Source organism: Megascapheus bottae, chromosome 5, assembly GCF_031878675.1.
Source record: "Megascapheus bottae isolate mThoBot1 chromosome 5, mThoBot2.hap1, whole genome shotgun sequence".
NCBI lineage: Eukaryota > Metazoa > Chordata > Mammalia > Rodentia > Geomyidae > Megascapheus > Megascapheus bottae.
In genome coordinates, this window is record NC_143513.1 from 58356310 (window position 1) to 58369182 (window position 12873).

The window sequence follows — 12873 nt, forward strand, 5'->3', positions numbered from 1 at the left end:
GCTGAACTGTAGGAAGAAAACAGTGCATTTCTTCAGTGAAGTAAATTCCCACTATTTCTATGGTAATCATAAGGGTATTTCATTAAACTGAGATATTACAACATATGCTAGAAAGACACTGATAAAATAATTATACATATATTAGAAATTCATACAGCAGTCAAATGATCACAGCTTAATTTACACAAACAGCAAACTGGAAAGTCAATTTATTTTATTTTATTGTTTTATGGCATCTTTTTCTGAGCCTTGGTTTGGGCTGGGGTTTTGGATCACAGCAAGAACCAGTGATCAACTTTCCAGTCAAAATGTTTAGTTTGCAAGGAAAGCAAAGGTGGAAAAACTGGTGTTTGTGATGTCATAATAATCACATAAAATTTATTATTTTCTGAATAGAATGAGACAGAATAATAGTTTTCCTTTTCCTTTTGTGACATCTGAAGGACACTAACAATTCTAGGATTTTTCAAGATAAGGAAACATAATAAATCATGATTCTTATGTCTCTTAATAAAATTTTTGTGGCTAAGGAACTTTATTTTTCCCTTAACAGCAGATTATGTAACTGTAAATTTTGTATATGGACCATATGGTATTTCCATTTACTCAGTACAGAGTTGAGAGGGTCTGTGTTTAGCACTTGAATATTGGACATGATTCAAATATGAGTCAAGTGTGTCTAGAGACTTTATTCATACTCAGTTTCTTTTAGTCAGCAATGCTTTATAATGCCTTGGCTTCATGAATTAATTTTAATGGAATTAAACTTGAACAGCTCAAAATTATATAATTAATTTCATTCGGCTTCAATTAAAGTTACTAATTGAATCAAGACTACTAGCATGACACCTGGCGGCAGTTAGCTACATAACAGTAGCCGATGAGCTAGTTCAAGTGTGTTAGTGAGTTTGTGTGAAAATCTTTGGCTGGTAGTCTCAATAAGGCCTTGAGTTGACTGTAACAGTGGAAAAATTTCTAGAGTTGTTTAAAAGAGTAGAGATTTTAAGTGAAGCTAACATATGTAAAAAAGATGACATTTTCCCCTTGAAAATTTTGTATAAATGTTACATAAATCTAGAACATATAGGCTTTTAATTTATATTTGATTAGTGTTTAAATGTGGTTTTTGCTTTGTAAAATGACTTAGAATTCAAAATCCTGTATTTTTTTATCTTGGGTTCTGGATTTAGTTCTCAGGTCACGTTTCCTCTATTTTCATGTATTGAAATGTGTTTCATGGCAGAACTTTTCAATTATTGTGAAATCCCCATGATTCATGAGAAATATTTGTGTGTGCAGAACATTTTTCCTTGCACTGGAAAAGTTAACACGGTTGACTAACAACTTCTGTTTGAATGTCTTTCCTTTCTTTGCTTCCATGGCTTGACATAACCATACTTCTCCAACTCCTTCTGAATTGGACAGATACTTTTTGGTACTTTTCTCTCAATATAGTCACTCTTTTAGCTCATTCACTTGAAAGCTTTAGCAATTTGATTTATAAAGATAACCTTTTAATCTGAATTGCACATTCAAATATATTGAGCTAATCAACTTACCAGTTAGACGATAAGCTCCATGAGGGCCTGTCTACTGTCTCATAATTCAGTAGATCCTCACCACCTAGTACAGTGCCTGAACATCTGTGTGTGTACATGTGTGTGCAAGTACTTATTTATAACAAATAAATTATTCTTCTGGTCTCCAGTTTCTCCCAGTCTACTTCATACCAAGAATTCTGTCATCTCTAACTTCATCTTCCTTATGCAGACATCTGGTTTATCACTTTTCCTATCTTGTTATTTAATTAAACTCACCCCAACTAGTAAATGAACTTTAAGTCTCCCTTTTATATTCATCTTCTGTATTCTCTCCCTTGAATGTTTATCCTGCAGTTATTCAGAGTGCAGTGGAATCATTTGAATGTAGACCCTGCTCCCTTAATTGAAGTGAAATTATTGGTAATGGAGCACAGACATCTGTTATTTTGAAATAGCCTTACAAGTTCAATGAAATGGTGTACACAAGTTTATTCCGCCTCCTGAAACATGACTTTGCTAAGGCATTTATTGCATAAAAGTTCAATGCCTACTTTTATTTTCTAATCGATTTTTTTTAATTAGGTACATACTTTTCTCACTTTGACATTGAGATATTTCACATTATGTAGTTAATCAAGTGTATACAGTTGTATCTCCCAGTGTTTTCCCTAAGAAAAAACAGTATGGAACCTTTGCCCAAGTATCTGCTTTGGAAGTCTTCAAATAATGTTCTTACCTTTTTTCCTACTTTGTACTTTTCAAAATATTTCTAAATTTTTAGAAATCACACAATATTCCAATTTTTCAGAGCCTGCCTGCCTGCCTCTCTCCCTTCCTTCCTTCCTTCCTTCCTTCCTTCCTTCCTTCCTTCTTTCTTCCTTCTCTCTCTTTCGTTCCTTAAGTCTGGACAGATTTACAAGCATTAAGAACATTTTTAAACTTAAATATAGAGAAAAACATCTAACATTTAATGACGATAAATGCATATTCTTTTATATTTAGAAAAATGTAACAAAGAAGATACTGAGAAAGATTCCAATCAATCTACCAAAAGCTACTTCACACATGGAGAGATGCAAGAGCAATCCATTTGGGGAAATCCTTCAGGTGGTGAACTCATCAGAAGTAAGTATTTTTCAGAGAAATTTTGAGTGTTTGGGGGAAGTGATTATGATAATGTGTTCTCACCCTGTACATGTGATAATAATACCTACTCAATTGTCCGTCATACAGTTCTGCTATAAATTAAGAGCTTACTGGAAAGTATGTTCATTGATACTTTAAATTGCATTGCTAAAAGTAAGCTATAACTACTATTGTCTTTACTTTTTTATTTTTTTTGAACCTGTAAATTTTGGACTTGATTGTCATGGAGATTCAGTCCAAATCTAGTGGAAATTCACTCAGTAGAAATAAGACAACTTCTAAGTGTGCACTTTAACAATTAAAGAAGAGGTTTGCATAACAAAGATATGGAACCAACCCAGATGTCCCTCAGTTGATGAGTGGATCAACAAGATGTGATATTTGTACACAATGGAATTCTATGCTGCTGTCAGAAAGAACGACATCTCCCCATTTGTAAGGAAATGGAAAGACTTAGAAAAAATCATATTAAGTGAAGTAAGCCAGACTCAAAGGAACATAGGCTCAGTGGTTTCCCTCATTTGCCATAATCAGTAGAAACCTTGGACTCTTCTAGCAGAGATTTGCAATAGAGCAAACATAGATAAAGAAGGGCATACAGTATGACGCTAAATGAAAGGACTTCTAGGATATAGAAACAAAAGCCATATAATGAGTGATTGTTGTCCTTAATGTACTATGTTATCTCTCATCTCTTTTGCTGTCCCTTGGTTATCTCATATTGTTACAGTATTTCACTTTGTTATTTGATATGTTGGATATATGCGTATTTGGTTATTTGAAATTGGATAGGAAAGGGGGGAAAACAAGATGAGGGTGGGGGTGTAGGGGAGGGAAATGGGGACCAAGACATGAGAAAGGGTATCAATGTATGTGAAGTAATGCACCTTCCATCTGGTGAATGTAATGTAACCCTTCTCTTAATTACAATAAAAAATATATGAAAAAAAAGAAGAGGTTTGGAATTTCAGAACAATACATGGTGACTTGATAATGCTCTTACCATTCCTGCTCTCCTATTTAAGAACTTCTAAATCTGTTCTTACAATTACTATCTTATGGCCATTTCTGTATTTGTTTTGGTACTTTCTTTCTCCTAAGATTGCATCAGTATTGTTTTTCTATGCTTTGAGATGGCTCTGTGTACTTTGGATGTGTTGTTTGCAATGCTGAGTCTGTGTGACTTTCTGGATGAGACCCTCTGGATTCCCTGAGGTAGATTCCAGATGCACGGGAATAGTGAGGTGTTCCAAACCTTAAAGGTAGAAATAAAAGTCAGCAGTATGCCACACTTGTGGAAGAGCATATGAGTAAATCTTTCATAGTGGGGTTTGAATTCAGAGCCTTGCCCTTGCCAGGCAAGCGCTTTTGACTTAAGCCACACCCTCAGTCTTTTTTACTTTAGTTATTTTTCATACTCTCCATTCTCTCCTCTGAGCTGGCCTAAAACTATGATCCTCCTACCTCTACCTTTCTAATAGCTGGGATTATAGCTGGAACTTCAAATTCTGAGAATGAGGTGTCATTTTCTTTAATTTAAAATTAATTCAGTATATCATAGGACTTTATAATATAGACCTTTTCTTGTGCTATATGTTACATTTACTTTGAAACTTGGAATGTTCCTTTCTTGTCAAGGATGCTTAATTTGTGTATCTAGCTAAAAATGAAACTAAAAAAAGAGGATGTGTCTGATTTCTCAGATAACAAAGAATGGCATTCGACATAGTATTGAAGGACACTCCAGTTTTTAAACGAAAGTCATATAAATGAATGCGTTCCAACTCAATTTTGGACTCATTTTGATTTTTTTTCTATACTTTTGTCTTAGAGAAGGGAACGGGAAAGAAGGAAATTAAACTCAGAAATTAGTAAACAGTAGGAGTTATATAGTTTGTCCCCACCTCCCTAAAGAATCAAATAAGTTTCTTTTCAACCAAACATTTATTCTGAAACATAAATTGGTAAATTTTTAAAATCTAAATATTGACTCTGCTGTTGTAAAACAGGGTTTGGAGATACTGGGACATATTATTTGTGAGTCTTGGCAACCAGAATTTATGAGCAGTAGAAGAGATCTGAAAAACAATATTAACTGCAAGTGTTGGGAAACATGAATGTGCTCCTTCTCTGCCCACCCCTCCCCAGACCCTCTCTGTCTCTGTCTCTGTCTCTCCCCTTCAGCCTACCCCTTATTATAACAGAATTTTTAGGTTGTCTTTTAGTTAACTGATTTATTTCTCTAATCTTTCCCTCTCCCTTCACCTCTTCCCCCATCCCACAATCCTATGCTAGGAAAATGTGCATAAAATTTCTTACAACAAAGAACAAAGTACAATCCCTGTTGCATAAAAGTATGGAGATTTGGGAGAATGTGTTAAATCTGTATGTGCTGTTTGATGAAGCTCAAGAGAATGGATTTCAAATCACTCTGTTGTCTATACTGCTTAAGTGGACACTGATCAAAAATATTGCAGGAAATAATTTTCATTTTGAGATAATGGTGCAGTCTGTACCATGAGACACTGGATCATTTGGAAACAAATATTTAGTTTCCTGCTAATGTGCCTTGAAAGAATGCAGAAATAGGAAGATTTCTCACCCCCCCTCTGAGAGGACTGCTGGGAATAAGACTGATGAGTGGCTATACCACAGATAATAGGCCAAGACAGTAATGCCTCTCAGGCAGGAAATATGAGCTGGGAAACATTTCCATGTATTTGTGGGTGACATCCGACACTGTATTTGGATTACAAATTCTTAAACTCTTCTTTTTCTGACCACACCTGGTGTGGTGACTTGGTTGTATATGCTGGAAAAATAAAAATTAAAAATAAAACATTTGAGTAGAAGTATAATACTTTATATCATCATAAAACCTGACTCAATTCTGGATAACATTTGGAAGTTTGGAATTATGGTAGTGACTTCTAGTCCAGCTCCCTGACACTAACCTCTGTGGCTGCCTGATTTTCCTTTTTTGGTCTTCCCTATAGAGTCCTTGGCTATCTCTGCCTCATACAATGTCTGGTTCTCTTAATTCTGAAGTTAAGAGAGATGTGTGTTCTCTTTTTGTTTCACCATTGAGCACATTGAGGTGTGGGGGTGGGGGGTATGTAAATCCTCAGTAATAACAAAAGTCAGGCTTTGGCAAGAGAGCATGGCTCAGAGCTATGTGTAAGAGATGGGGATCATCTGTGGTGAGTCAGGCCTAGGGCAGGCACCTGTGCCAGGATGCCTGTGCGGCTCTCTGAAGAGGCAGACAGTTGGCTCTCACAGACTTTGTGGTAGTGTTCCCACTGTCATGTGAGGTTGGCTGGATTGAGAGGTCATCAGAAAAAAGGAAGCTGGCTAGGGTGTGGGACTATTTTCAAATGTACAACGCACTCTTTTTTTCCCCAAGCTTCCATGGGATAGCTCAGATGCACAGTCAAGAAGTAAAAGAGTAACTCTGTCAAATATGGCTCCTTTATTTTTTTTTGTGGAAGTGCCTACTGGGTCTCAGATGCCTGCTACCTTCTTGGCTGAACATTGAAGGTGTAACTTATAAGAGCCTAATGGCTATCTGTATGGTAGGGCTGTTTTTATTTTGCTGAGAAGAACTGAGCTCTGGAAATTCAAGGGAGTGTCTGCTTTGGAAATTGAATTCTAATTAAAAGGTGTATTCTCAAGTTTCATAAATGAGATCCAAGCTGAGAATAATTTCCAAATTATTCCATGAACTTTAACCCCAACCTCAATGGATTACCCATTTGTGGATCACTGTTGGTTCATGCTCCTTGCAAAAATCTGTCTTTCCTTGTTCTTCTAGAACTATTGCAGGTGGCAGACCCTTGGTACTGTGAATGTTCAGGTTTGCATTTCAAATTGGTTATCCCAGAGTTGCTAAGTTATTAGAGACAATCCTTTCTGGAAATAATAAATAAAAGAGAGGCAATCCATATGGAATGAAACATTGCTAAGAAATAGGCCACACACAATCTGGTGAGGGAATGTACATTGCCCTTCTCTTCATTATGAAATTTAAATTTAAAAGAAGAAAATTGTAGGCACTTAGATTGGGCAAAAGATTCAAATCAAATTAATAAATAATTTAAAACACAATAAAACCATAATAGAAATTTTCTGAGAAAATTTTACAATTGGACAGTTTCTCTTTGGTTTGTATTATAATTTTTTATTCTATTTACAATTTAATTAGCTTTTCATATTTTGAATAAATATTTTGGAATATAATTTAATTTCTGAAATAGAGATTGAATTTGAGAGTTCATAAAACTTTTTCTGAGGCTACTAGCTAAGGATTGGGCTTTTCTTTTAGTGTTATGTAGCACTGTAATTTTAAATGGTACCTTTTGTAATGCTTTGTTTTAATAATCATTTTTACTATGACTTAGTAAAATAAATATTGCCATGAAGTGACACCCCCAATTAATATTGATTTTTCTTTTTTAATATATTTTTTATTGTAATTAATAGAAGGGTTACATGATATTTGCCAGATAGATGGTGCATTAATTCCCATACATTGATACCCTTTCACATGTCTTGGTCCTCATTTCCCTCCCCCCCACCTCCACCCTTAATATTGATTTTTCTATTTAATCCTTAATATATATAAAATGATAATGGACAATAGGCAACATTTCATGTTTTAGTTAGATTAGAAAAAGAACACAAGCAATGTTTTGATCTCAGTCTCAGGAGCCTAAAGGTAGCAAAGGAGTGTGTATGTGTGTGTTGTGTGTGTGTGTGTGTGTGTGTGTGTGTGTGTGTGTGTGTGTGTGTGTGTGTATGTGTCTGTGTTCCTGTGCCTGTACTCAGTAATATGTAATATTTTGCTTTAATCTAGGTCAAATTCTACTATCCTAATTATTTCCTATAAAGAGCTTATAGTTTTCTTTGTTCCTCTTTGTAAAGTGCCTCAGGTCTCTATCTCAGATTTTTCTAGGTCTTTCTGAAAATTCTTATTACTTAACTTTATCCTTGGACATTCCTTTTACATAAATGTCTCCTAATTCTACTTAGCTCTAGAAGTTTTTCTTAGCTTCTCTTCTGAAATAAATTTCCCATTAAATTAAACTATTTTGTTCATCTAATTCTCTCCTTTGTGAGTTTTCTCCTTTATAGAATTCCCAGGATCTTAAGCAAAGTTAGAATGCTCTACTTAAATGGTAATCCTCATTCTATTTAACCCATTTATTCATTATGAATAGTTTTTAGCTCTCGTAATAATAAGCAGTTAATTGGCAACAGAATGCAAGCATTCTCTTTGTCTCTGTCTTTCTCATTCACAATTGTCCACTTTTCCTCTTCCCCTATTGCTGTACCTAGATTTTTGCTTGTCTTATTATTACTTGAAAGCTGTTTTTCGGCACCATATGAATTTCCTCTCAATATTAGCAGACTGTTATTAGAAACTCTGTTGTTAGTTTCCCTAGTCATTGTCAATTTAGCATTGATCACACTACACTTTAGTGAATATACCATTCTACAACTTCAAAGAATATTGCCTTTATATAAAACACTAAAACAAAAACATATACTCAGGTACACTACATATTCAGAGTTTTAATGGTAAGAAAAGAATACAAGGGGATTAGATTCAATATTTTGAATGCATTTTTTAGTAAATATTATTTGGTTCCTGTAGCACCCATTGTTTCTAAAAGGGGCTATAAACAGACTCCCAGACAATACCATCCAGTGAAAAGTTTGATGTAGGTTTTGTTATCCTTTTTGTTTTAGGTGATCTGGGATTTTCTTTTTCTAATATTTCATTCTCACTGATGTTTTATAACAGTTTTTGGATCATTTGATTCCAGTACTTAAACACTGTTAGTTGTCTCTTCCTTCTATTTTTGGCCTTTGGAAAATTTCCTGATTTTTGATGTATAGACCTAACGGCATTGAGGCTCTCGTTTCAACACTTTGATTAATATTCTGGAACAGAATCTTCAGCCATCAATTACTTTAAAATGAAACACTTTTGTTTCAAGTTTGGTTGGATCATCATTGGCCATTAGTCATTTTTGTATATCTCTCAAGCCATTAAGTTGTGATTTTGGCTGGAGATGAAGTTTCCCAATGTAGTTTTTCTGCAGAGCTCTTTGATCCATGTTCATCTTGATACTTTCCTAGAGATTGTAAAGAACATTTTTTGTTTTGGGTATTTAAAGGTTAAGGTTGGGGTGTCTAAGGGCAGTTAGTCAATGGAACCAAGCTATCAAGGTTTAGAAGTTGGGATTATTTAAAGTATTCATTTGTTTGAAGCCTTATCATTGCTACTCGTGTCAACTTTAAACACTGAATTGTAATTTTTTTTTATTTTGGAAGTGGAAGTGTTAACACTACATACCTCTTTGTTTTATCTGAGGACTCTATAAGAACATGCATACTGCATGTTTAATTAGGCCAGAGTTCATTGAGTAAGTACTTAATGAGTGAATTTTACATTATTACTACCTTTGAGCCCAAGAATCAAGATACTGTTTCCCTTTCTCACTATGGTTTCATGGAGTTTCATGGTTAGGAAGGGCTGGGGTTCACCAGACTAGTTTTGCTGAGACCATTGATATTCACACCTGCAATATCCTGGGCTCCAAATGGCACATTAATGAGTTGTGAAATGACAAGATGTATATAGACTAATTTGCAGAAGGTAAAGAGAAACGTGTGTGAGTGTGTGTGTGTGTGTGTGTGTGTGTGTGTGTGTGTGCGTTGTCAGTTGTGGGGCTTGAACTGAACTCAGGCCCTGGGCAGGCGAGTACTCTACCACTTTGAGTCTCCTGGGGACTTTTCTGCCTGGGCTGGCATCGAACCATGATCCTTAGATCTCAGTTCCCTGGGTAGCTAGGATTACAGGTATGAGCCAGTGGCACAGGCTGAAGCAGAAGGCAGAAGTTTTTATGTGTACTAAGTTTTTCTATATACTTCTGTATACTTCGTTTTCTTTCCCTGAAACAAATTATCTTGTTGTTGCTTTTGTTCTTTTTTTTTTTTTCTATTTTATTGCCAGGGTGCTGTACAGAGGGGTTACAGTTACATTTGTAAGGTAGGAAGTCCATTACTTCTTGAACAGTGTTACCCCTTCCCATGTTTGTTTGTTCCTCCTTTATGTTTCTTTCCACTCATCCTTTTGCTTTCAAAGCGCTGTGATTAATGTAAAAGACACTACCCTACGTTACTTCATTTTCACTGCTACTCTATTGTTATTCTGACTTCCTTACCCTTTTTTGTCCTTATGATAAAGCAAGGAATTTGATTTTATTTTTTGTCTGTATTAATTTTGTTGTTTTTTTTGGGGGGGTGGGAAGTCAAAGGTTTCCAATTTCCTTCTGATATTCCTAACCACTTGATCTTTCATTTAGGGAGGATATGATAGCATTAAAGTGCAAATGGTGATTTTGGAGGGCTGACTAAGGGCACTGAATTTATTTCTCTCTCACTAAGGAATTCAAACCTCTGGGAGGAGCTGAGAGATTCACTAAAACATTCTAATCACTGAAAAAATAAATAAATAACAGTTGGTGATCTAAACCACAGATTCTATGATCTAGATAATTTTAGTTCTAAAACCCTCAGACTTCCTGAATACTGCAAACTTACACATGTAATCTTTTAAGCATGTATTGTTATGTTTAATTATAGGGATTGGAAATTAAAATATAACTTAGAAGCCAAATAAAAATCAAGCTCATTAAGATGGAGTGCTGATATAGTTCACAGGTACTGTGTTATGTTGGGTGATGAGCCATCCAGGTAGGATGTCTGCACTTGAACTTTAGAATAACCTTCTGAGAGTTGCAGACAATTTAACCTGCATCCAACACGAGTGTCACCTGCTTACAGTTACATTGCTGACTCAGGGTGAAGGTGGATTAGAGTGAGGGAGAGGGCGGTAGGTAAATCGACACTCCACAGTGTTCCATAACAGACTACATTCTTTCCAGGTTCTTTGAATTTGGCAACAAGATGCACTAAAGTAAGGGAAATATCACTTAAAACATGCAGATGATGATATTAGAGGGTTAAAACTACATTAAGTGAAACCCAGAAGAAGAGAGTGTGGGTAGAGAAATTTGTTCTGCTCTGGAGCATTATTTAATTGAATACATTTTCCACGGCTCTTGAAAACTTGTGAGAACTTGGACTGGAAAAAACAATTTCAGGGGAAAAAAATAAAGGTTCCCACATCTCAAATTGTCATGAATAATTGATTCATGCCAGTGTGATATAATATGATGGATCATTATCTCCCTGTAGTTATTTAAAAGCTGTGGGTATCCAAAATAGTACCTGACTTTGTAGGTTGTCCTTAGAATTATAGTGCTGCTCTCATAGTCACAAAGTTGAGCAACAACAGCACAGTCAGCTGAAGGTGTGACTGCAGTAGTTACCTTTCTCTTACTATTCCTGTGCATCAAATTCGTATGTTTGCACTTCTGTATTCAGTACATTTTCAAGGTCTTATTCTGTATGTATATGTTTACTATTGAAACTACAGAAGCAAGCTTATATTATTTCATTATTTTAGCCAAGTTAAAGTAGTTCATTTTTAATGTCTTTATCCTTTATAAAGAAACAGAACAAAGCCTCTAGTATTTTTACTTAAGTGTACATAACTTACCCTTTAGTTCTTTGATTTATAGGACTCATTTTAAATTTCAGAGATTATGAGCCAATGAAATAAAAAGTATAGTCATTAAAACCAAAATCTTTTTTAAAAAGGATTTGAATAATACTTTTACTATAAGAACTAAAAAAACTAATTGAACAATTTCAGGCTACAAAATCTTATTATTTCGATGTACTTAATCTGAGACTAGCTGACATCTGCTCCATGGACAAGAGATGTGAAGGATTCCCACGTTACCATAGAACAGATGGCAGACGCTTAGTCCGTGATTGGATGTAGTCTGACCAGGACTGTTCATGCCTTCTGTTCTGCTTAGGACTCGACCAATGTAGTCCCTATCAAGTAACTTATTTTAATTTCTTAGTTCACAATTCCCCAGTGTTTGATTGTTACACAGTTTTCTCTTCATCTCTTTGAATGAATATTGTGTTTTCTTTGGTGGGGGGTGTCCAGGGCTGTAGATGGAAGAAGCCTGAGCCATGCCCAGACTTTTGGCTATAAGTTTGCTTTTAAGATATGATGAGGTGCTTTGTCTATGAGCTTTCTATTTTTGATCCCTAATAACTGGATTTCCATTCATGTACCAAGACACATGTTTTGATTTTGTGATAGAATCTTTCTAAGACTGTCTTCAAATCAGTCTTATTTCTACCTCCTGAGTATCTGGGATCACAAGGTCTGTACCACTATGTCTAGCAACCTCCATTCTTTTTAGAACTGTGTACAAATACAATATGATCATGCCTTGCTCTTTATTTTCACCAAATGTGCTCCATCTAAGATTTCAAAATCCGATATTTGTTTTCTTGTTTCTCTTTGCTTTTCACCTATAAAACAATGATACCTATTCTCTTAGCTATATTCATTTGCTTCATAACATCTCATTTCCTTAATGTTTCTTGATTTTTGTTCATGGTTAGCTGGAATTTACCAAGATTTCTCATCTTGCCTCTAAATTTCATGACCCTATGCTATATGCGTGTATCTAAACCTGACTCTACACTAACAGATCTCACACTAGGTTTCCAGGACTGAGGATCAGAAAGGAAGAAAGAAATTTTTATGAAGGATTAATTCACAGGGATTGAATTCAAGGCCTGCGTGCTGTCCCTGAGCTCTTTTGCTCAAGGCTAGCATTCTATCACTTTGCACCACACCTCCATTTCCAGTCTCAAGAACATGCCACCTGGACTGGCTTTCAACAGCAAGCAATCTTCTAATTGATTTCTATTTTTAAACTTTTTTTGTAATACAATGATATTTTCTCTTTCATCGGGACTTAGATTATATTCTAGTTCTTTGCTTGGAGGTTTCATCAACAGCTTCCACTTCTGATCTACCTGGCTGATGCCTGACCTTTCATGTTCTAAATCCTGAAAGTGTTAAATGGTTGCTGCTCAACTAATCTTGGCCTTGATAAAGCCCTCTTCCCAAATAGTCCAAGGACACTCATTTCTATCCTTAATTCTTTGTGTAGCATTGGATAACATGCTTATGGCTAGAAATTTCTTCTCTTGCTTCTACTATTTTTTTTCCCCTTTCTAGGTA

At 35.4% G+C, this 12873-nt stretch overlaps 1 protein-coding gene across 1 annotated transcript in view; it reads left to right on the forward strand.

Annotated features, from left to right (window-relative positions):
- Positions 1-12873, forward strand: part of Mdfic (MyoD family inhibitor domain containing) — a 53873-nt gene that overhangs the window by 21301 nt on the left and 19699 nt on the right. Inside the window, exon 4 of the mRNA XM_090332233.1 lies at positions 2544-2666. Coding sequence (XP_090188359.1) covers positions 2544-2666 — 123 coding nt within the window. The remainder of the gene's footprint in view (positions 1-2543; positions 2667-12873) is intronic.